The 25312-nt window shown below is 50.1% G+C and overlaps 1 protein-coding gene across 2 annotated transcripts; it reads left to right on the top strand.

Moving 5' to 3' along the window:
* Window positions 1-266: 266 nt before the first annotated feature.
* On the top strand, window positions 267-25231 carry DCAF4 (DDB1 and CUL4 associated factor 4). Of its 2 annotated transcripts, none has more exons than XM_084792107.1 (14): window positions 267-423; window positions 6878-6974; window positions 9034-9134; window positions 9688-9845; window positions 10456-10538; window positions 11845-11947; window positions 14021-14164; window positions 15283-15332; window positions 16628-16707; window positions 18394-18492; window positions 18622-18719; window positions 20114-20287; window positions 22924-23038; window positions 24723-25231. In XM_084792107.1, exons 2-14 carry the CDS (start codon window positions 6886-6888, stop codon window positions 24953-24955), a joined length of 1527 nt encoding a protein of 508 aa, XP_084648233.1. In that variant the 5' UTR covers window positions 267-423; window positions 6878-6885; the 3' UTR covers window positions 24956-25231. The 2 variants fall into 2 exon arrangements, with proteins under 2 accessions (XP_084648233.1, XP_084648232.1); XM_084792106.1 differs by having other exon boundaries at window positions 18391-18492.
* The last annotated feature ends 81 nt before the right edge of the window (window positions 25232-25312 follow it).

Raw genomic sequence — 25312 nt, 5'->3', positions numbered from 1 at the left:
CTTTTTCCACAATACAATCATCGCTCCTCCACCACATATTAAAGTTAACTTGGGCCTATGTACCAACCCCAAGGCGAGAGAAATTTCTCTGGGATGACTGTCACTGTTTGTCAAGAGGGTGCCTGTGACTCCAATGCGCAGGCAGCAATCTCTAGCCCCGCCCCCGAACGCACCAGGCTCCGCCCCTAAACGCTCCTGGCCAAGGCACGCCGGCCTAGGAAGAAGCGAAAGCCCTAAGTCCCGCCCTCTGTGTAAGACCGCCCCTATTGACGCAGACAGGCAGAAGCACAATCCAATGAAAAGGAAGAACCGGTCGCTTTAGTCCTATGGGCTGCCACAGCAAAGAGCTGAGGGTCTTTCCGGGTCCTGGCACGCGTCTCGGTCACCCAGCTGCTGCGGTTGTGAGGACGGTCTGAGCTGCTGGTAAGTCTGTTCCCTGCCTGCGCCGACCGAGGGTGCCGCCGTACCCACGCGGAGGTCGGAGAAGGCCGGGCAAAGGACAGGGGGAGTGAGCATGCGATACACGGCCGGAGTGGGCGTGGGCCCGGTCCTGCGGGGACCCCACGGACACCTCAGTCAGGTCCTAAGGCTCAGGGCCGCTGCGTGCCTCTGTGATGGAACACCAGCCCAGTAGTAGTACCTTTTGGTTTAAATTTCGAAGAGGATCTTTTTTTGTTGTTTTTGTTTTTCGAGGCAGGATTTCTGTGTGTAACCATGGTGGAAGACGTTCTTGTTTGTTTTTGTTTTAAAAGGCTTATTTGGTATGTGTGGGTGTTTGGCTTGCATATACGTGGTGCTAGGGCCAATGCCTGGTGATCATGGAGGCCAGAGGAGGTCAGTCAGATGCACTGGAACTGGAGTTACAGATCGTTGTGAGCTGCCTTGTTGGAATCGTGGGAATAGAACCGGGGTCCTCAGCTCTCCTAACCACTGAGCGGTCTACACACACGCGCGCGCGCGCGTACACACACACACACACACTTTGTTTTTGTTTTGTTTTAATTGGTTTTTGTTGTTGTTTGTTTTTACTTTTCCAAGACATATTTTCTCTGTGTAGCCTTGGCTGTCCTGGACTGGCTCTGTAGACCAGGCTGGCCTCAAACTCACAGCGATACCGCCTGCCTCAGCCTCCCAAGTGCTAGGATTACAGGCGTGCGCCGACACACCCGGCCCTTAATTGGTTTTTTGAGACGGGGTTTCACTGTGGAACCCTGCCTGTCCTGGGCTAGCTTTCTAAACAAGCCTGGCCTCCCAACTCACAGCAATCCGCCTGCTGGGATTACAGGCGTGCGCCACCACGCTCGCCCCTCCCCCACCTTTAAAAAGAGCTTGTATTTTTAATTATATGTATGGGTGTGTATATTTACATGTCTGTGGATTATCGAAGACACCAAATGTGTCAGACTGCTGGCGCTGGAATTTGAGACGTTGTGTGGGGTCCCTTTGTGGGTGCTGAGTGTTGAACTCAGATCCTCTGAATAGCAGCAAGTGCTCTTAACTGCTGAGCCATCTCTCCAACCCTAGTTGTGACTTTGTTAGTCAGGTATTGTTAGTTCTATAAGCCCCGATTTCTTTATCAGACACAGAAGGAGAGGTTTACTGGTGGCTTGCCTGAAGTGTTGTGCAGGCTGGTGTGTGGAGGCGTTAATAAGCCAGGGTCCACAAGGGCCTCCATTTCCCGCCACACCAAGGTGTGCGTTAGTGAGAAAGGCAGTCTTGCCACGCTCGTTCTTCAGAAGCTGGGTCCATTTGTGGTCTCCCTAGTGACTTTGGGATGCACAACCCTCCCTCCAGCTTGGATATCCACAGACAGTCTTGTGTGTGGAACAGGGTGATAAGGAAAACAACATAAAAAATTATTTAAAAAATTATACAAAATAAAATTAAATTAAGTTTTAAAAAAAGAAGGAAAACAACAACTAAGGAGGTGATGAGTCAGCTGCCTGGAGAAGACAAAAATCCCATGCCTGGAAATCGAGTTGTAAATAACAGTGGAAATTAGCTGAGGTGGCGTCCAGTGCGTGATTGAGCCTATAAGTGGTGGGGTGCTCTCACATCTCTTTTTTTGTTCTTTTGGTTTTTCAAGACAGGGTTTCTCTGTGTAGCCTTGAGTGCCCTGGACACACCCTGTAGACCAGGCTGGCCTCGAACTCACAGAGATGCTTGCCTCTGCCTCCCGAGAGCTGGGATTAAAGGCGTGTGCCACCAGGGCCTGGCACTCTTGCATCTCTAATGTGACTTTGTTAGTCAGGTATTGTTAGTTCTATAAGCCTCGGTTTCCGTGTTGTGAAGTGGGCCTTGATTTTATTATTGTTGCCAGTTGCCCGTGATGTGTTTGTTGTGCAAGTGTGCATGCGGAGGTCAGGGGCAACTGTGGAGTTGCTGCTTCCATGGTTTCCAGGGGTAGAGTTTTAAAGGATAGGTATGTGTATGAGAGCGCTACTTGGGTGTGAGTGCCCCCAAAGGTGGGAAGGCGGGGTAAGGGGGGAGAGTTGTCAGTCACCTGGTCGTGGTGCTCGAAAACAAACTCAGCAAGGGCAACAAGCGCTCCTAACTGCTGAGCCATCTCTCTAGCCCCTTAGTTTATTTTTTACACTGGACAGAACTCCTAATGAGCTATCTGCATTTTCCGTTTTCCCCTCTTTTTTCACGTATGGTTCACATCATTGAGAGTTGAACCTTACTTGAAAGGGCCATTTTATCCTGGGTTTTACCAGCCAGCGACCTTAGCATTTTGCATCTTACTATGTCTTAGGAATCAGTCTTTCTGAATTTTCCTATGATTTCATTGTTTCTCCCTTTATTTATTTATTTATTTATTTATTTATTTAGTCTTTGTAATCTTGGAAACTGCAAACAAGCTGGGCCTGCTGGACTATCCACAAGGCAAGGCTGGGGAGCCAAAGAGCTGAACCTTTGAAAGCATTGTAAAATTGAGCTGAGGTGACCTCTGGTGACACAGACAGCTCAGAGAGGAGGGGCCCAAGCAATTCCCCGAGATTGTAAAGAAGCCTGATAGGGGGCCTCTACCCCAGTTACACTGGAGTTCCAGGGGCCAGATAGTCTTTGACCTCACTGCGTAGCTAATAGTGACCTTGAATTTCCGCCTCCTATACCCCCAAGTATTCTGATTACAAGCGTGGGCCTGCCTGGCTTTGAGTTTGTGTCTGGAACAGGGGTTAAAAAGAATATTAAACAAGCTGGGCATGGTGGTGCACGCCTGTAATCCCAGCACTCTGGAGGAAGAGGCAGGCAGACCCCTGTGAGTTTGAGGCCAGCCTGGTCTACAAAAGTGAGTCCAGGACAGCCAGGGATATACACAGAGAAACCCTGTCTCAGAAAAAAAAAAAATTAAGCACACTTCTCCCCATTTTCATTTTTATCTCAAAGTTACTTAGGATCTAGATTCATAGTACCGTATCTCAAAATGAAACGCTACAGAAAGCACTGATTAAAGGAAATTCTGGAAAGGTGGGTAATAAGATACTATACTCACGGGCATTTTGATACCCTCCACAGTGATGTGTGATCTTTTTCATTATTTAAGGTTATGGATTTTGAGTCAGGTGTGATGACACATCTGTAAACGCAGCATGAGCAAGGCAGAGAGAGTCACGGTCCGTGCTGCCTTCACCCCACAAAAGAGTGTAGGCTTGAAGCTAGTTGATGTGGGTATCCTTTCCTTTAAATTGGAATGCTATTATAAGTAGACTTTATAAAAACCAAAAGATAAAGCAAGTCTAAGAACTGTTTTTTATTGATTCCAGGAAAAGATACTATGTAGGTCTTTTTAAATATAAATTCTACATGGTGTGGTGGCACACGTCTTTAATTCCAGCACTCGGGAGGCAGAGGTAGGCGGATGGATGTGAGTTCGAGGCCACCCTGGTCTACAAAGCGAGTCCAGGACAGCTAAGATAACATAAAGAAACCCTGTTTCGAAAAAAAAAATTATTGGAAAGCTCTATATTTAATATTTCGATATGAACAAAATTAGAATAAGAACAATGTGACATCAAAACACATATTGGTGGGTCTTTGTTTGTTTGTTTGTTTGTTTTTCGAGACAGGGTTTCTCTGTGTAGCCTTGGCTGTCCTGTCACTTTGTAGACCAGGCTGCCCTCAAACTCACAGCGATCCACCTGCCTCTGCCTCCCAAGTGCTGGGATTAAAGGTGTGTGCCACCACGCCCTGCTTGTTTTGCTTTTTTTTTTTTTTTAACAATATCAGTGTGTGCCCCATGTGGTGGCACATGCATGGCTGTAATTCAGTCCCTTTGTAGGCATGTCGGTGCACACCTGTAAGCCCGTAACTCTGGGGCTGAAGTGAGATCAGAGTTTGAGGCCTGTCTGTTCTATATAGTGAGTTCCAGGCCAGCATAGACTTCATAGGAGACTATCTCAAAAATGTGAAAGGGTAGGGAAGCAAACTTGGCGGAGGGCCAGGCGGCTACAATATAAAGACTCTTCTATTTTGAAGGTAGGTTTAAAAAAGAGGTGGGGGGGGGTAGGTAGACTTGAAGTAGACATTTAGAATTCTATAGAACCAGTTTAGTAAGCTAACGCTTCATCAGTAAAAGTATATAGTTTTTTCCTAAGATTTATTACATGTATGAATATAGGTGTGCATTTGCCGTGGTGGTGTATGAGGTCAGAGGGCAACTCCCCACCACCACTCCCCTACCAGGGTTTCTCTGTATAACAGCCCTGGCGGTCCTAGACTCGCTATGTAGACCAGGCTAGCCTTGAACTCACAGCGATCCACCTGCCTCTGCCTCCTGAGTGCTGGGATTAAAGGCGTGCGCCACCACGCCTGGCCGTCAAGGACAGCTTTTGAGAATTAGTGCTCTCCTTCTACTGGATGGAAGTAGGGTATTCAGGCTTGCAGGCCTACAGGTTTGCACAGCAAGCATGTTTACCTACTGAGCCACCTTTCTAGTCCAGCAAAATAATTCTTATTCTTGCAAATATAAAACAGTCTACTTTTTAAAATTAAATGATTTGAGTTAACTGGAATATCAACTATTCATGACAAAAGACTTTACTGGGAAGCCTAAAAAAGCACCCCAAATTACCTGTTCTAAAGATTTTATGTGCAACTTAACCTGGAAACGTGGCCTTTTATGTCAGTTTTTTCACCCTGTGCCTGATGCACATCGGGTGTTCTGTGAATATAAACTGCTAAGGGAGCACATTTCCAGCAGAAGGAAGCTCCTTAGGTTTAAAGTGAACTGGGGCCTGTGGAGATGGCTCGGCTCAGCGCTTAAAGCACTGGCTGCTCTTCCAGAGGCCCCAGGTTAGGTTCTCAGCACACACGGCCGCTCTAGTGCCAGGCGATCTGATGCCCTCTTCCTGGCCTCCTTGGGTACCAGGCATACAAGTGACGCACAGACACAGGGGCGGGCAAAATACCCATGCATATTTTTGTTTTGAATGCCTCACAAGTGAAGGGAGCTGGAGGTAAAACTCAATAGTAAGAAAGGAACTTGGGCTGGAGAGATGGCTCAGTGGATTAGAGCACTGACTGCTCTTCCAGAGATCCTGAGTTCAATTCCCAGCAACCACATGGTGGCTCATGTCCTCTTCTGGCCTGCGGGTGTACATGAATCCTGAAAGTGAACTTGCATTTTAGAAAAATATATGTTTCATCCTTAAGCACGGACAGGTTGTTGTTGTAAAGGGGTGCTTTTTGGTTTTGAGGGTCTGGAGTAGCTCAGGTTAATCACAATCTCCCTGTGTAACACAAAGGACAGACAACCTTGAACTTGCAGTCCTCCATTCTTACCCTCCCATGTGCTAGGATTACAAGAGTACCACAGGCCATCTTATGTTTGTGTATTTTTATTTTGTGTGTATGGGTGTTTTGTTGACATGTGTGTCTGCACACTGCAGTGCAGGAGGAGGGCCTTGGCATGCATGTGGTAGTCAGAGGGTAACTTGGAGAAGCTGGCTCTATCATTTGGGTCCCAGGTTCAACCTCCTCATGTTTGGTGAAGAGCACCCTTACCTCCTACTGAGAAAAAAAATTATATATATATATTTGGGGGGGGAGATGTGTAAGTGTCTGCCAGAGCCAGAAGAAAATGCTGGATCCTGGAGTTGGAGTTAATCAGAGGTTATGGGCCACCTGCTGTGGGTGCTGGGATGCAAACTCAAGTCATCTGCAAGAGCAGTACACACTCTCTCAGCCCCGTGTTGGGTGTTGGGGTCTTTTAGAGTCTAGGCACCTAGTCTGGCCTTGCTTAGTGACCTTACTGCCTGAACCTTCCAAGTGTAGGTTTTGACCATTTGAAGCCAAGTGCAGGAATGGGGGCTAAAGGAGACACCCCTTCCCCCAACTTTGGCCAGTGAGGATCATTTGTTGCTACCTTAGCAAGAGCGTGTTGGCAGAATGCTGGGGTTGGGGGAGGTGAAGACATTGGATCTGCATGGAGAACACTCTCCTGCATGGCGTCTGCACCTTTGGATTAGACGAGCAACACTTGTAAAGTGGAAACACTGGGGTGCTTTTGGGCAGACACAAGGGAGCCACAAAGCATCAACTAGACCTGTGATGTCCCCAAGGAAGGATGAGTGGACATCCAGGAAGGGTGTCTTGGACAGGCACGGAGACAGGTGTCTGTTTCTCCAAGACAAGTGTAAGGATTCACCTGGGTATTTGTGGAGAAGATGTGGAAGGAGTTGAGCTATTCACGCGTCGTCACGTCTCTTCTCTAGGACAGAGAATTATAATATCTGTCAGTGGTGGGAGGGGACTACACTGGGAAAGTGCTCGAAGGTGGCAGCCTCCCCAGTGACTGCTGTGAGCATGGTGGAGCTGCCAGGCAAGTGGGAGAGCGCACAGCTGGGGTGCCTCATGTTCTGTGTTTCTCTTGTAGGGTCAGAAATGGATAGGAGCACCTGGCATAGTAAGCGAAGACGTGGGCGAAGACGCCAGCACAGCCCTGCCCTCAGGCAGTGTGATTCTAGTGAGAGGCAAGTGTGCAAGTTCTGGGAGCCAGCTTTGCCCAGTGTTATTCTGGCGTTGTCCAGTACAGGGCTCACACATGCGCTCCCCTCTCAGAATGAGTCAGCCATGGGGCCAGTAGGCTAGAGAGTGTGACATGTTACCATCAGCCCACTGCTCTGGGAAGTGAGGGCAAAGGCACCCTCTTTGCTTCACAGTAACCGGCCTCCGACCAGAGTGTCTGCTACAACTTGGGAGAGGCAAAAAAGATCTTTCTGGGACTGTTGTCTAGTGTAAGTCCTGGGAAAGGACTTGTGTAAATATGAATAGTTAGCATATATGTTGCTTATGCAAATATATGTAGTATATAAAATATCTACATACTACATACAAATCTTTGTGTGAACTACAAGTCCCCAGTGTAAACATTTTCCACATTTTGTTAATTGTCCTGCACGAAGGAAGTACATTCTTGTCTGAGTACAAAAGCCCCGCCCCTGCCCCATCTCCACCTGGCCTTCCGGCTGTAGGACGTCTTCATGTCACCCTCAACAAGTTGCTCCCTCTTTACAACACATGTGCCAGTTCTTACCATATGTTAGTCCTCCTCGTATGTGGTGTGTGTGTGTGTGTGTGTGTGTGTGTGTGTGTGTGTGTACACCACAGCATACATGTGAAAGTAAGGGGACAGTTTGTAGGAATCAGTTCTTTTCTTTGCCTTGTGAGTCCTAAGGATCAAACTCAGGTCATCAGACTTGTCCAAACACCTGTACCCACTCAGCTCTCTTGTCAACCCAGCCCTCCTTTAAAAATAGATAAATTTGGGCATGGCAAGGTGACTCAGTGGGTACGAAGTTGCAGCCATTGTGGAAGGAAAGAACTGACTCCCTCAAGTTGACCTTCACGTGTATGCTTGCCCACACCCATACACATTTAAATTTTTTTAAAAAAATTTTCAAATATAAGGTCATGATGTCAAATATCAAGGTATTAACACAAACAGCAACAAAACCCTTCAAAGATGACAGGAGAAAGAACAGAGCTGTGGCCCTGGGAGGTCTGCTTTCCCCTCTAAAAGTGCTCTCTCCCATAAGCCACCCTGGCTTGACTGTATAAAAACCCTTACTGGGCTGCCCAGTCCTTGGAGCCCTCAGCACAGTGGGTCTCACTGGGTGTGAATCTCCGATTTGACCCACACTGTAGAAAGGTCAGCATTGCACCCAATGTTGGTCTGTTTTGTTAGGAGAGCCGTGGGTACGTTTTTGGGCCCTAGGCCTTCCCCACAGGCCATAATGGGTAGCAAGATATACTCTGTCCCAGGCCAGTTTTGGAAGAGTAGCTTGGGAACCTGCTGGGCACAGGCATCTTCTGGGCTCTGTGGAAAGAAAGGAGCAGCAGTCTTTGGGTGAGAAAGACCAACATTTGTCATGACACTTAATCCATCCTCCTGTTGATCACAGGTGGGCTGCCTCAGAAAGCTCTGGGCAGAAAAGGGAGAAAAAGCCATTTTCTTACAGCTGTGTATGGCTTCGGTGTTGATGGCAGGCAGGCAGTTCTTTCCTTCCCTCGGGCTAGCTTTGCAAACTTCTTTCATTGTGTGTGAGCAGAGGAATTCTCACCCTACATTCCAATCTGTAATTGCCACAGAGGTGGCTGGTGGCTTTACTAACCCAGTGTGTCAGCCATGCCTCCACCCTAATATTACTGAGGTAATTATCTCTGTTCACAGAATCCCAGCTTCTTCATCTGTAAGGTTATCTAGCCAGATAAATTTAAACTCTTCTGCTCAGCTGGGCCTGGTGCCACATACGCCTTTAATTCCAGCAGTCTGGGAGGCAGAGGCAGGCGGATAGATCTGAGTTTGAGGCCAGTCTGGTCTACAAAGCAGTCTAGGACAGCCAAGACTACACAGAGAAATCCTGTCTTGACACACACACACACACACACACCCGCCCCCCACCAAAGTGACACTCTAAGCTGGCTTTGTAAGTGCTGCTAATTGGTCAGAGAGCCCACCTGGTGACATTCTTAGTGGCATAGATTTCTAGTTTCCTTTAACCCTGGAAAATTCCACAACTGTGTCAACAGGTACAACACAAGGGCATCACAGGGCCCACAAGATTCTGGCCACCATGATGCTGAGTCCCTGTCAGCCTCGTCCAGCACAACTGCAGAGTCTTCTGCGCCAGGTAGGTGGTAAGCTGGGTGGCTCCTGGTCTGCCTGGAGGAAAGAGAAAGCCTCATCTTGCCCTGGAGCAGGCAGTGAGCCTGTCCTGGCTGCCGTTCCTCAGCCGGGGCCTACCTGTGTTGCATTACTCATTGGGGGAGTCAAGAGCCCAGTCTTTTTGTTTTTTGTATTTTAGATTTATTTATTGTATATGAGTGGTTTATATGCCGAAGAAGGCATCAGATCACATTATAGATGGTTGTGAGCCACCATGTGGTTGCTGGGAATTGAACTCAGGACCTCTGGAAGAGCAGGAGGTGCTCTTAACCACTGAGCCATCTCTCCAGCCCCGAGAGCCCAGTTTTGACTTGAGAGAATTCTAGAAGCAAACTGATCCACTGAAGGAAGGAGCCAAGTGTTGGGAACAATGATTCTGGGGCAGATGGTCTCCCCAGTGCAGAACTCAGTGAGTGACGGTGACTGTCGCTCAGCCAGCAAGAAAGGACACACGGAGTCCTTATTATTATCAGGTGGGTCTGTGTTTTAATTTAGTCAGTTGAATTCTTTTCCTAAAGACCTTCCAGGTTTTTACTTCGACCCTGAAAAGAACCGCTACTTCCGCTTGCTCCCCGGTCATAACAACTGCAACCCCCTCACGAAGGAGGGCATCCGGTACAAGGAGATGGAGACCCGAAGGCTGCAGCTGCTGCAGCAAGAGGACAAGCACAGAAAGGTAGGTTACCCAGTGCCCCCCTCCCCCAACAGCAGCCATCTGCCGCTGAAAGCAGGCGGCCAGTCAGATGCCCTGTGACAGCCCGTGAAAGGATGTCAGACACGATGCTGTCAGAAATTCCATGGCAGGGAAGTGATGAAGAAAGGAGCAGGCAAGAGGCGCCATTTCCCACCCCTTTTTCTGTTTGCTGACATAGACCCTGGCGCCTGCTTACTTGGCATGCCTCAGCTTGTTGCCTGTCCTGGAGCCTGCACAGGTGTGGCACAGCCTCCAGCAAACCCCCAGTGCTGCCTGGTGGTGGGTTTCCCTACCTAGCCCTGAGGGGAGACTCAGACAACACCATCACACTTTATTCACTGAAATTCTAAATACTTCTGTCACCCAAACCACAGCACAAAGAAATTTCCAGTGGCTTTTTGTTTTTTGTCTTTCGGGCAAGATCTCTAATAACTCAAGTTGGGTCATGAAAGACTTGAAAGCACTAAGTGTCCAGGGATGGCTCTGAACTAATGTCCAGGACCCACTTCCCCCAATGCTAGAATTCCAGGTCTTTGTCACCAAGAATTAATTCACTGAACCTTCCTGTTTTGTTTTGAATTTATAAATTTAGAAAATTACCAGAGTGGGATTTAATGCATCTTCCATCCTACGAAAAAACCAGCTGGGTTTTCTCAACTTCACCAGTTACTGTCGGTAAGGCGATACCTTATTTTGTCTTGAATATTCTTTCCTGTCCTTATTTCTTTAGTCCACAAGTTAGTGAGGAGAGACCCTGTTCTGTCTGTGAAGAGCCTTCATTTTGCCATCTGCCTCCCACATCTTAAACAGCCCTGAGTAGCTGCTACTCCCCTCAAGTGGAGAGTCCTGGGAGTCTAGGGAGAGGAGAAGGGATTTATGTAGAAATGACTCAGGACTCTGTGGTCCTCACAGTAGCTGCATCCCTGAGGCCCCTTCTGGTGATGCAGATGGCAGTAAGTGAATGTGGTCGTACTCGGCTTCATAGGAAGGCTTGTGGTGGGAATCAGAGATGTAGCTCAGTGTACAGTCATATTTGCAGGGCCTGGAGAGATGGCTCAGAGGTTAAGACTACTCTTCCAGAAGTCCTGAGTACAATTCCTAGCAACCACATGATGGCTGACAGTCGTCCAGAATGAGATCTGGTGCCCTCTTCTGGCGTGCAGGCACACATGCAGGCAGATTACTATATAAGTAATAAATCTTTACAAGAAAAAAAGATGTTATTAGAGTCATACTTGCTCACATGCCTGATTCAAGCCCCAATATTTCCAAAAGGAACTACTACTTTCTTGATGTCTGCTCTAATTCTAGCTAGGTTTGGAAAGATAAGTTGATCGCTCCCTCCCGTTCTCTAAAGAGAAAATTGAAGTTCAGAGTAGAGCCACTTGCTCTGGGTAAAAACAGAAACAGGGTGTGCCTGACCCCAGCCGCTGATCCCGGCTCCTGCCCTCTGCTTCCTTGACATGCATGTGAGCTAGACCAGTGCCTGCTTCAGGGAAGGCCAGCTGTGCAGGGGTGGGTAGCACGCAGCCTCCTGTATTCCCCCCAAGAGGGGAGAAGAGTCTCTTCTGCTTGAACTGGAGAGGAAGCTGCTGTGGAAGACGAAAGGGGCAAGGGGGCTGCACATCTGGGCTCTTCTAGTCCACCCTGTGCCCTTCGACAGCTTGTTCATCCCAAGGGAATGTGTGTACTGGGTGACTGAAGGCAATCCCTCTTGAGTCCGGGTGCCTCTTTGATTTGGGGAAGAGCTACGCAGTTGTTCAGCATTGTGATTGAGAGCTGCTGTGGAGATGGGTGCAGATCAGACGGACTCCCAGGTGTCGAAACATGGCCTCCTTGCTATGTGGCCCAGACTGGCCTTGAGCTTCTGAACTCAAGTCGTCTTCCCGCGGAGCTGGTTCCACACAAGTGTACCACTGCCTCAGGCTTCCGTGTCTGGCCGTGGTCTCCATGCCCTCTCTGTTTCTGTTTCCCTCTTCAGGTTAGCCCATGAGCTTCGGGTAAGCTGCATGGAGAGGAGGAAGGTGGAGATCCAGACCTCAGATCCATCTGCGCTAGCGAGTGACCGCTTTAACTTCATCATGGTGGGTGAGCCGCGTCTGTGGGTGTCAGGCGTAGCTTAGGGTTAGCGTTCACTAACAAGCTGATTACTGTGAAAACGGTGTCTTCCTTTCAGTTTGGAGGTGGGGGGTTGTTGGTGGTGGTCGTGGAGTGTGTCTGTGTGTGTCCCCGTCACTCACTCTTCATTCCTGTCCTGTGACATAAACCTGGGTCTAACCACACGCTGGCTGTGGTGTGGCAGGCTCCATATGCCCTCAGCTACAGCACCGTGAGTTCCTTGTCTCAATGCCCTGACCTTAGTGCCAGGGCCAGCATGCCTCCATCACATCGTTTGTAGCAAGTTGAAAGTCTCTTTTTATTGAGACCTGGGCTGGAAATCATAACCAACTGCTAGAGCCTGGGGCCTGTGGAACACTGTCATGGAGCCAGAGCATGCCCTGCACATGACGGATCCTCCCTCTCCATGGGCCTCCTGAGTGCTTGGCTTGCCAGGAAGGCCAAATCCTTCCTGGAGTAAAGGGAAAGCCTTGAAGACTGAGGCTAGACCATGGAAGCAGTGATCTGCTGGAGGATGGGAGACTAAAGCCACAAAGTGACACTTGAGGGGGATATGAGGCCTCCTGGCCTAGGAGACCTTGACAGCAGAGCCTATCTCTGAAGGAAGTCCTGGGGTCAGGCCCAGAAGCAGCAGCTGCTGCTGCTGCAGCCCCTTCCCTGGCACCGTTTGCAGTCTGCTGGCATGTGTGGCTGTGTAGAGCAGTCTCCCGTCACCCAGCACCATGTGTGACTAGCTGACTAGTGTGGCCAAGACACTAGGATGATAGCCTTCCACGTTTCATTCTCATTGATGGGAGGTTCATCCAGGCATGTGACTCCTCAAACTTGTAGAGTAGGAGGGATTTCACTAGCGTGTATGTCTGTGTGTCTGTTTTTTGTTTTTTATTTTCAAAGATTTATATATATATATATAGTGTTTTGCCTGCACGTACAACTGCACACCAGAAGAGGGTACCAGATCTCATAGATAGTTGAGTGTCAATGTATGATTGCTGAGAATTGAACTCAGGACCTTTAGAATAATAGCCAGTGCTCTTAACCTCTGAACCATCTCTCCAGTCCCTGTGTGTCTGTGTGTGTGTTTGTGTCACACTTGTGCACAGGAACAGTTACATATAAAAAAAGATACACATGGAAATTTTAGTTTTAAATAACAATGTTAAAAATAAATAACAATGTTGCCAGGCATGGTGGCACACACCTTTAATCCCAGCACTCAGGGAAGCAGAGGCAGAAAGATTGCTGTGAGTTCGAGGCCAGCCTGGTCTACAACGCAAGTCCAAGACAGCCAAGGCTACACAGAGAAACCCTGTCTCAAGAAACAAAACAAGGGGCTGGAGAGATGGCTCAGTGGTTAAAAGCACTGGCTGTTCTTCTAGAGGACCTGGGTTCAATTCCCAGCACCCACATGGCAGCCCACAACTGTAACTCCAGTTCCAGAGGATCTTGCACCATCACAGACAGACAGACATGCAGGCAAGACACTAATGCACATACAATAAAAAAATATTTTTTTAAAGAAGTGAAAATAAATAAAACATAAAATAACAATGTTATGTTTTTGTTTGGCATTCTATAAAAGAGAGTTTACTGGGGGTTTTTGAGACAAGGGAACTTTGTACCCCTGATTGGCCTCAAACTCAGTTCTCCTGCCATAGTTAGCTTCCTGAGTGTTGGGATTATAGGTAGTGTGATGTGTTTGTAAGTTAAGTATAGTAGGGTCTCACTATGTCCCTGATTTAGAACTCACAGAGCTCCTCATGGCTTTCATGGTGGCCCCATGGTTTAGTCTTCTTGGCCAACACTGGCTCAGTTCTAAGGTGCTCACTAAGAACACCAGACTTCCTGGCCATGCTCTCTTTGCCACCTTCATCAGTGCCTCAGAAATGGCAGGGCAGCTGCTGTGAGCTTTGCTGGAGATGACTAGAAGGGAGCAGGAGCTAAGTTAGGTCCCTGCCATCATACTCCCTCAAGGAGAGGAGCTGAGGCAGCCCCCAAGGCGCAGGCCGAGAGATCACTGGCAGCCTCTTTCCCTCCAGGCAGATACTAACAGTGATCGCCTCTTCACCGTGAATGATGTCAAAATTGGAGGCTCCAAGTACGGCATCATCAGCCTGCAGGGTCTGAAGGCGCCCACCTTCACGGTGCACATGCATGAAAACCTGTACTTCACCAACAGGAAGGTATGTGCTGGCTCTGCCCTCGTAGCCCTCTTGCCTTTGGTCCTCGGATACTGTGGTGGTTGTCTAAGTTCAGAGAGGGGAAGGAAAAAGAGCATTTGAAGGCTGCAGGAACCGCTGTCTCTCCTTTCCAAGGGAAAGTCCTGAGAGCCCGGAGAAAGAGGAAGGCCCAGAGCATCGTTAAGGTGGGGAGGGTGGACTCAAGGTGTGTGCATTCACAGGCCATCAGGATATACTCCTCTGAAGGGTCAGACTTGATCTGAAGGGCCGTGGTTCCTGGAATGTGGGCTGCAGTGATCATAGCCTGGGTGGGGTCCTCTCCTGTGCATCCCAAAAAGTCAGGTGCTCTCTATTGAAGAACAGCCTTTACGTTGCATCCAAGAAGCTGTGACTTCCTCCTCAGCAGGGACATTTACTGCCGAAAATGGCTTAGAGAGCTTAGTGTAGTAGCTATAATCTTACTCAGAACACAGGAGGCTGAGACGAAGGGTCGCCATTTGCTTAAGGTTAGCCTGAGCTACAAGGTGAGCCTCACCATTTTGTTTTTCTGTCTCAGAGCAGGCAGAGAAAGGAAGGAAAGAAAGAAAACCCCTAGTGGGTGAAACAAGACACAGGACAGCTTTGGTTAAGAGTTAGGCCTGTCTCCTGGCCCTGTGAAAATAAAGAACTCAGGTCTCGCTTGGGAGGAGGGTGTTGCCAGATAGCGTCGCACGGCACCCATGCTGGTGTGCAGGGCCTGCATCCCGGACTCCTTCCAGTCCCTCTCACGGGCCAGCATGTCTGAGCAGGGAGCTCCACTATCCTCAGAATGCTCCTTCCAGACCATTTATGAGCAAAATCTGAAGAAGGAAATCACGTCAGGTTAAGAGCTTTACATTCAGCAAGGGTGACATTTGAATTTTAAGGTATGTGTGCATACACACTTGTGCACATACATGTGTCTCTGTGTGTCCAGAAGAGGGAGTCGGTTCTTCTGGTGCTGGGACCCAAACTCAGGTCCTCTGTAGAAGCAGCAAGGTCTGAGCCATCTCTCCAGCCCCTACCAGCAGATCTCTAGAAAAGCCTTTTACCGTTGTTCTCCGTGAACAGCAGACAACCTAGTCATTCCTACTTCTCTCCAGGTGAACTCGATGTGCTGGGCCTCCCTCAATCACTTGGATTCCCACATTCTGTATCCTTTGGCAGGTGAATAGGATCACTGGACAACCATGGTCTGGTTGACCTGAGCATCCATGGACATGGCCAAGGGGTGGGCCATTCTGCATCCGCCTCACTGTACCTGGGTCCTTAGCAAGGAGTCTCCGTAAGCAGCTGAGGTCCAGAGGTGGCGGTTTCTGGGATGATGCTCAAGTTCCCATGTACCAGACACCTGGAACTTGATGTGTAATTGCATTGGGCTCCAGACCCCATCTGCTCCTCCACTGACATGCAGCTTCAGGCTCTCAGGTCACCAGACAGACCCAGCATCCCTGCCAGGGGAGTCAATGCTTGGCAAGGGAATAAAGTAGAAAGGATTTGCACGGCCCTAAGAAGGCACCCTCCCACCCTGGTGGGAGAAAGCAATGATCAGGAAACACTGGGACAGCTGTGAAGGGAGTTCTGACACTGAGCACAAGGCTACATCTTAGGACCTGTGGCTGTAGAACAGCCTGGTTTCTGCCCTCTCAGAGCCAGCAGGGCTTTTCTCCAGGGACATCGTAGCCCACTATGATGTTACCTGGGCTTTCTAAGTAAGATTTGTTTCACACACGTTCATGATACTATTGTTGGTTCATTCTCATAGCTAGTGAGTTATTATTTTTTTAGACAAGGTATAGCCTTGGCTATCCTGGAACTCACTCTGTAGACCAGGCTGGCCTCAAACTCACAGAGATCTGCTTGCTTCTGCCTCCCCGAGGCTGGTGAGTTCTTCTCTCTCTCTCTCTCTCTCTCTCTCTCTCTCTCTCTATCTCTATCTCTATCTCTATCTCTATCTCTATCTCCTTTGAGACAGGGTTTCTCTGTGTAGCTTTGGCCATCCTGTACTTTGTTGACCAGGCTGGCCTTGAACTTATAGTGATCCGCCTACCTCTGGGATTAAAGGGATGCGCCACCACACCTGCCTTGCTGGTGAGTTCTTAAGCCTGCATGCTGTCATGGAACTTGAGACTTAGTTCGTTATATGCACAGGCAAATACATGTGTGGGCATGTTGTAACACGGCCTCAACAGACTCAGGTCACCTGGAAACCCCTAGTTCTCTGTAGAAGATGGGAAATAGACTGCAAGGGACTAAGCTTTTAAGTGTGCCTGTGACATGATGTTCCTGAAGAGACTGGAACTGAATGTGGCAAGTGTAAAAACTGTTAAGCTGGAAGTGTACTCTGCCCTACTTTGTGTTTTATGACTTCCTGAAGGATACCGGCACCTATTCTCCCAGAGGGTGGCCCTGTCCATACCTGACTGTCCTTAACAGATTTTTTTCCAGGCTGTGCCTCATGGGCCTTGCAGAGACGCCAGGCTGCGCCACCTTGCTCCCAGCATCACTATTTGTCAGCAGTCACCAAGGTATGGAGGCCTTTCCTTTAACTTGGAAAAAAAATAATGCTTTAAGGATTTGCCCTGTCTCCCTGAGATTCTCATGGAGATACAGGTGCTAGAAGCTGGGCTGACCCCAGTTCAGCACATGCGGTAGGATGGGCAGCACTGAGGGAAAGTTCCCAAAGTCTACCCTAGGACCACTGCAGCTTAGAGTTTGCAGCTCTTTTGAGACAGTGCTTCTCTGTGTTAGCCTTGGCATACTGGACTCACTTTGTAGACCAGGCTGGCCTCAAACCCACAGAGGTCCACCTGCCTCTGCCTCCCAAATGCTGGGATTAAAGGCGTGCACCACCATGCCCGGCGAGTTTGCAGTTCTTTATAAACCCTTTGAGGTCATTTCAGCAACCAGAGCAGAGTGTACACAAGCAGCCAATGCAAGACATGTCAACACTAGCTTGCGCTACCATAGCAACCCTTCAGAAGGCATTGATGCAGCTCCCATGTGTGATAGAAGTACTGGCTGGCTAGAAGAGGTTTGCTCCTTCCGGCAGACTTGTGCATGCTGTCTTCAGACTTTGAGATAGTTGGGATCTGCGGGATGAGGTCAACTCCAAGAGTGCAGACTCCAGGCAGAGCAGGCCCAAAGCACAGCTACTGCACTCGCACACTCAAGCACATTGCTCGAGCTCTGGGAGGTGGAGGCAACATCCACCCTCACAGCAGGCTCCTCATGGAAGTAGATGAGGCCCTCAACATTGAGCCCATTGGCATCTCACTGCCCAACAACATGCAAGGCTTGTGTCTTAGCACTTTACAGATAAGGAAACTGAGGTAAAGAATGGGTCAAGGGGGTTGGAGAGATGGCTCAGAGGTTAAGAGCACTAGCTGTTCTTCCAGAGGTCCTGAGTTCAATTCTCAGCAGCCACATGATAGCTCAGAACCATCTATAATGAGATCTGGTGCCCTCTTTAAAATATATATCTAAAATATATATCTAAAAAAAAAGATATATACATCTTTAAAAAGAGTGGGTCAGGATTTACCCCACAAAACTAGTTTTTTTAAAGTGTTAGTGTCAAAAGACACAAAGTAAGGATAAACACTGGCATGGGATGAGAAGGCGGCTTCCAGGATACTGGCATGTCTTAGTTCCTAGCCTGACTGGAGGGCACATGGCTGGATTTACGCCTTGAGTGTGTTCTGTCGGTTCATAGTTTTCCATGTTTGACTTGAGCACACTGTTGGTGTTGCACAGCGCCCCTGTAACAGTTGGTAGCGCTGTGAATGCCACAATCTGAACTGTGACCATGAGTTGTTCCTTGGGCAGACATCTGAGCTCAGTCATTCTCTAAGGTCCTGTCTTGCCCTGGAGTCCTGGGGCTGGGAGTCCAGCAGCGTGAGCTAGCCTCTAGGGCGGGAGCCATCACTCCTGCTGTCTTTCTGCTGTAAACCCACCATTGCCACTTTGGAGCTGCTTCTGCATGACCTCGTCAGATCCCAGGCCCTTCCCAAAGGCCCCATCTCTGAAGTGCGTCAGCATATGACTTGGGGGTAATCACTGCAGGTATGGACTCTGGGAAACACCTAGACCACAGCTGGCCTCTCAACAGCTTTTCTCCTAGGTATCCCAGGTCTGCTGGCTGCCAGCCCGACAACATAGAGACATGTTCCTCAGCCTAGAAGGCAGCCGTTTTACTTTGTTTCTCTTAGCAGGCACAGACCAGCCTGGCATGCTCTGCAGTTTCCGAATCCCTGGTGCCTGGTCCTGTGCCTGGTCCTTGAACGTCCAGGCAAGTAACTGCTTCAGTACAGGTGAGCTATGGCCACTTCCCTGGGTGTCCAGTTCAGAACAGCACAAACCGTAAGGCCGCACTCAGCAGTTCCTCTTCCCCAGGCTCCACGCATCCTTGGTCTCAGGGACCCATTTCTTGTCTCCACCAGGTTTGTCTCGGAGGGTCCTGTTGACCAACGTGGTGACAGGACATCGGCAGTCATATGGGACCAACAGTGATGTCTTGGCCCAGCAGTTTGCAGTCAAGGTCAGTTGGACTTGGAAGAACATACTAGAACATTCCCTAGAATGGAATGTTTGTAGGAGTGAAACTGGGTTTCCCTGGTGTAGTATCTGGGCCGCTGCCTCTTTTACAAGGAAAAAAAAAGCGTGGGAAAGGTTATTGAGCTACTTTGTTTAGTTTGTTTGGGGTTTTTTGTTGTTATTATTAGTTGGTGTTTTGTTTTGATTTGGTTTTCTTGAGGCAGTCTCACTGTGTAGCCATGGCTGACCTGGAGCTCAGTGTGTAAACTACGCTGGCCTTGAATTCCCAAAGGTCCCTTGGCCTCCAGAGAGCTGAGATTACAGGTATGAGTCACAAGGCCCAGCAGGGTTAATAGGCTGCTCTGAGAATGGGCCTGAGCTGAGATCCAAAACTATCTCTCCAGCTCTTTAGCCAATTTTCTGTTTAAATGAGTTGTTAGCATCTCTTGAATATTGGATTAGACAGAAGGAAAGCCCAGGATTAAAATTCTAGGTTGGGACTGTGGATGCAGCTCACTGGCAGGGTATCTGCCTAGCATTCCATCCTTGGAGACACAAAAATAGAATGTGTTTAGCTCTAATGCTGATTCGCACACATTTAAAACTAAATTGTCATCATTACTGTATTTCAAAGACTCACTTATCTAAAAATGTTATTTTTCTGCCAGGTGCAGTGGCACACGCCTGTAATCCTAGCACTTGGGAGACAGAGGAAGGCGGATCTCTGTGAGTTCGAGGCCAGCCTAGTCTGCAAAGAGATTCTAGGACAGCTAAGGCTACACAGAAACCCTGTCTTGAAAAACCAAAAAAAGAAAGAAAGAAAGTGCTATCAGCCGGGCGTGTTGGCGCACGCCTGTAATCCCAGCACTCGGGAGGCAGAGTCAGGTGGATCGCTGTGAGTTCGAGGCCAGCCTGGTCTACAAAGTGAGTCCAGGACAGCCAAGGCTACACAGAGAAACCCTGTCTCGAAACCCCCTCCCCCCACCCCAAAAAAAGTGCTATCTTTCCTTAAAAGCCTTGGAGGGGGGAGTCAACTGAGCTGTGTTGGGCAGGAGCAGAGCTCACAGTTCATAACCTCATCCACCGTACACTTCACCCAGCTATCTGCCCTCACCATCAGCCCGTCATCTCAGATCTCACCAAAGCCTTAGTGGATACAGGGAGACATCACTTGGGCCTAGAAAAAACACCTGAGGGACAATGGAGCTGTCTCCATACACCTATAGGCTCACTACAGGCGACACTGGAGGAGGCACGGGTTTACATCTTCTCACAAGAACTCGGCCTCCCACCTAACTCCACTGAGACCCAAAACTGCTACCAACCCTAATGCCAGGACACGCCCTCCCAGCCTTAGGGACAGGTGGTAAAAACTGGGCACTGCCCCTTTCTCCACAGACTCCTTTGCTGTTTAATGGCTGCCGTTCTGGTGAGATCTTTGCCATTGACCTGCGTTCTTCAAGTCAAGCCAATAGCTGGAAGACCACGCAAATTTTCCATGACTCCGCAGTGACCTCTGTGCGTGTCCTCAAGGAGGAGCAATATGTGCTGGCATCAGACATGGCTGGAAAGGTAGGATTTACTGACCTCAGGCCTCAGGATGGCAGGGTGCAGGCCATAGCACACAGAGGAATTCTGTAAGAGACCCTGGTACCAAGACAGCAGGGTGCAGGCCTATCCTGGAGCTCCTTTGCTGCTGCACTTGAGAATCTTGCCAGAGTGCAGAAGGGCCTCTGGCTCAGGAGTTGGAGGTACCGGTCTCCATGCTATGAAAAGGCCACTGCGATTCCCTCGCCCTCCCAGCCTCACACCTGGTAGTTGTGGTGTGCCTGCTGGATGAGTGCACACCTGGTAGTTGTGGTGTGCCTGCTGGATGGGTGCACACCTGGTAGCTGTGGCATGCCTGCTGGATGAGTGCACACCTGGTAGCTGTGGCGTGCCTGCTGGATGGGTGCACACCTGGTAGTTGTGGCGTGCCTGCTGGATGAGTGCACACCTGGTAGTTGTGGTGTGCCTGCTGGATGAGTGCACACCTGGTAGTTGTGGCGTGCCTACTGGATGAGTGCACACCTGGTAGTTGTGGCATGCCTGCTGGATGGTGCACACCTGGTAGTTGTGGCGTGCCTGCTGGATGGGTGCACACCTGGTAGTTGTGGCGTGCCTGCTGGATGAGTGCACACCTGGTAGTTGTGGCGTGCCTGCTGGATGAGTGCACACCTGGTAGTTGTGGCGTGCCTGCTGGATGGTGCACACCTGGTAGTTGTGGCGTGCCTGCTGGATGAGTGCACACCTGGTAGTTGTGGTGTGCCTGCTGGATGGTGCACATCTGGTAGTTGTGGCGTGCCTGCTGGATGAGTGCACACCTGGTAGTTGTGGTGTGCCTGCTGGATGGTGCACATCTGGTAGTTGTGGCGTGCCTGCTGGATGAGTGCACACCTGGTAGTTGTGGCGTGCCTGCTGGATGGTGCACATCTGGTAGTTGTGGCGTGCCTGCTGGATGAGTGCACACCTGGTAGCTGTGGCGTGCCTGCTGGATGAGTGCACACCTGGTAGCTGTGGCGTGCCTGCTGGATGAGTGCACACCTGGTAGCTGTGGCGTGCCTGCTGGATGAGTGCACACCTGGTAGTTGTGGTGTGCCTGCTGGATGAGTACACACCTGGTAGTTGTGGCGTGCCTGCTGGATGGTGCACACCTGGTAGCTATGGCGTGCCTGCTGGATGGTGCACACCTGGTAGCTGTGGCGTGCCTGCTGGATGAGTGCACACCTGGTAGCTGTGGCGTGCATGCTGGATGGTGCACACCTGGTAGTTGTGGCGTGCCTGCTGGATGGTGCACACCTGGTAGCTGTGGCGTGCCTGCTGGATGAGTGCACACCTGGTAGTTGTGGCGTGCCTGCTGGAAGAGTGCACACCTGGTAGTTGTGGCGTGCCTGCTGGATGAGTGCACACCTGGTAGTTGTGGCGTGCCTGCTGGATGGTGCACACCTGGTAGTTGGGGTGTGCCTGCTGGATGGGTGCACACCTGGTAGTTGTGGCGTGCCTCCCGGATGGGTGCACACCTGGTAGTTGTGGTGTGCCTGCTGGATGGTGCACACCTGGTAGTTGTGGCGTGCCTGCTGGATGAGTGCACACCTGGTAGTTGTGGTGTGCCTGCTGGATGGTGCACACCTGGTAGTTGTGGCGTGCCTGCTGGATGGTGCACACCTGGTAGCTGTGGCGTGCCTGCTGGATGGTGCACACCTGGTAGCTGTGGCGTGCCTGCTGGATGAGTGCACACCTGGTAGTTGGGGCGTGCCTACTGGATGAGTGCACACCTGGTAGTTGTGGTGTGCCTGCTGGATGGTGCACACCTGGTAGTTGTGGCGTGCCTGCTGGATGGTGCACACCTGGTAGCTGTGGTGTGCCTGCTGGATGAGTGCACACCTGGTAGTTGGGGCGTGCCTACTGGATGAGTGCACACCTGGTAGTTGTGGTGTGCCTGCTGGATGGTGCACACCTGGTAGTTGTGGTGTGCCTGCTGGATGGTGCACACCTGGTAGTTGGGGTGTGCCTGCCGGATGGGTGCACACCTGGTAGTTGGGGCGTGCCTACTGGATGAGTGCACACCTGGTAGTTGTGGTGTGCCTGCTGGATGGTGCACACCTGGTAGTTGTGGTGTGCCTGCTGGATGGTGCACACCTGGTAGTTGTGGTGTGCCTGCTGGATGGTGCACACCTGGTAGTTGTGGCGTGCCTGCTGGATGAGTGCACACCTGGTAGTTGGGGCGTGCCTACTGGATGAGTGCACACCTGGTAGTTGTGGTGTGCCTGCTGGATGGTGCACACCTGGTAGTTGTGGTGTGCCTGCTGGATGGTGCACACCTGGTAGTTGTGGCGTGCCTGCTGGATGAGTGCACACCTGGTAGTTGTGGTGTGCCTGCTGGATGAGTGCACACCTGGTAGTTGTGGTGTGCCTGCCGGATGGGTGCACACCTGGTAGTTGGGGCGTGCCTACTGGATGAGTGCACACCTGGTAGTTGTGGTGTGCCTGCTGGATGGTGCACACCTGGTAGTTGTGGTGTGCCTGCTGGATGGTGCACACCTGGTAGTTGTGGCGTGCCTGCTGGATGAGTGCACACCTGGTAGTTGTGGTGTGCCTGCTGGATGGTGCACACCTGGTAGTTGTGGCGTGCCTGCCGGATGAGTAACCCTTTGTACTTCTTTCTGCAGATCAGGCTGTGGGACCTGAGGGCCACTGGGTGTGTGGGGCAGTATGAAGGTCACGTGAATGAGTATGCCTACTTGCCCCTGCATGTGCACGAGGAGCAAGGGATCCTGGTGGCAGGTGTGTAGGGAAAGGGGGGTCCACCAGGGTCTCCCTGTAAGGGCTCTCACATCTTAAAGCAGTAGAGGGAGAAAGTGGTAAATAACAGGAAACATGGACAACTGAGATAGCAACAGGTAGCCACTGACAGCCCTCCGTCACCACGACAGTGGCAGGCATCACCTCAGAAGCAGGCAGCTGAGGAACATAAGACAAGGCAGCCGAGGATGGAGCTGAACGTTGGGCCTCTTTGAGTAACAGGATTCCATCAGGCACCATTCTGCTCATATTCCCTAAAGTGCTCGGATCTTGGCCCTTTAACATACCCGTGATCTGTGACGGAGCGGCAGCCATCTGGCCACTAAACCCCAAAGGGGTTAAATGGACTACAGATTGTACTGTTTCCAGGCAAGAACACAAAAATCTCCGTTTCTACATACAGAACAGTGGCGCTCGACATGTTCTGCCTTCCCAAAGCGTCACGAGTGCTAGGGCTTGCTCCTGAGAAGATACTCATCTTCATCTCAGCAGTTTCCACGTGCTGGACAGTAGACAAAAGATAAGCCTTGCTGAGAGGCAGGCACAGGGCATCTGCCCGGTTGCCAAAGTGAGCCACAACCCCACATACATCATCTGCCAAGGCAGCACTATGGGCCTAGAGTCACCAAGGGTCACTTGGAATGCGACTGCCACCCCACAGATCTATCTGTAGGAGCACATGGAATCTGGGCACCTAATGGTGCCACGTCACTCAGAACTTGGGAGTCCTGCAGACTTTAGTTGTTAGGATGTAATAAAGTCAAGAAGTCCTCCTGGCTAGTTTTGTCATCAAAAAGAACACAGTTGCCTGGCATCTAGATCAGGTGGATAGGGGCTCGCATTAGAGAAGAGTAAGCCAAGGTGGTGGCTGAGCCACTGCTGTGTCACAGCCAGCCCATCCTTCTCACTTTGAACACCTGCAGCTAGTTAGGGTTCTGAAACAGACCAACTCATAGTCTTAATTTTAACAAATATATTAGCAGAAATACTTCCCCACACAGGCAGTGTTCTCAACCTTCCTAACATTGCGATGAGAACCTCTGACACAGTTCCTCGTGTTGTGCTGACCCCTCAGCCATAAAACTATCCCCATTGTTACTTCGTAACTGTAATTTTGCTACTGTTATGAATCATAAATATCTGTTTTCTTCTGTATAGCCCTGGCTGTCCTGGACTCACTGTAGACTAGGCTGGCCTTGAACTCAAGAGATTCGCCTGCCTCTGCCTCTCAAGTACTAGGATTAAGTGTTCACCACCACTACTGCCAGTATCTGTCTTCTTATGGTCTTAGGTGACCCCAGTGAAAGAGTCATTGAACCCCCACAAGACTCTCAACCTACTGGTTAAGAACTACTGCACCATGCAGCCGGGCGTGGTAGCGCATGCCTTTAATCCCAGCACTCTGGGAGGCAGAGGCAGGCAGACCTCTCTGTGAGTTCAAGGCCAGGCTGGTCTACCAAGGATACCCTACCTAGGATAGCCAAGGCTACACAGAGAAACCCTGTCTTGAAAAACAAAAAACAAAAATAATAACTACTGCACCAGTGGGTTTGTGTTCAGGCTTAGTGTCATCCCATTCGTCCGAGAGATCCCGAGAAGCCATGTTTACACCTTAACTTCCTTTGCCTTCTGTCTGACCTGCTGTGCTGTCTTCCCTCTTTCCTAGTGGGCCAAGACTGCTACACAAGAATCTGGAGCCTTCATGATGCCCAGCTGCTCAGAACCATACCTTCCCCATACCCAACATCCAAGGCCAACATTCCCAGTGTGGCCTTCTCTCCTCGGCTTGGGGGTCCTCAGGGAGCCCCAGGGCTGCTCATGGCTGTCCAGCAGGACCTTTACTGTTTCTCCTACAACTCTTCTTCCCCAGGCAGCCTGGGGGAAGGCAGGTGGGAATGAGTGGCAGTGGCTCTGTTTCTAATGACACTGTAAGCGGTGCTTGGAGTTCAGATGGAGTTCTTCAGCTTCAGCTGGCGGCTGGAGAGATGACTCAGGGGTTAAGCTTTGGCTACTCTTCTGGAGGATCCAGGTTTGACTCCCAGCACCCATGGCAGCTCACAGCCATCTCAAACTCCAGTACCCTCTACTTGCCTCCTTGATACCAGACATATGTGGTACAGAAACAATATGCAGGCAAAACACTCACACATAAAATAAAAAATGTTTTTCAAAGTAGTCTACGTGGAATAGCTTCAGTAAAGGTGCAGTTAAACTGGGTTCAAAGCATGAAAGGCCTTTTCATAAGGTGTGTCCTTT

The sequence above is a fragment of the Acomys minous genome (assembly GCF_964271855.1).
Source record: "Acomys minous genome assembly, chromosome: 8".
Classification (NCBI taxonomy): domain Eukaryota; kingdom Metazoa; phylum Chordata; class Mammalia; order Rodentia; family Muridae; genus Acomys; species Acomys minous.
Note: the sequence above shows the minus strand (reverse complement) of the source record. Positions and strands in the feature narration are given on the sequence as shown.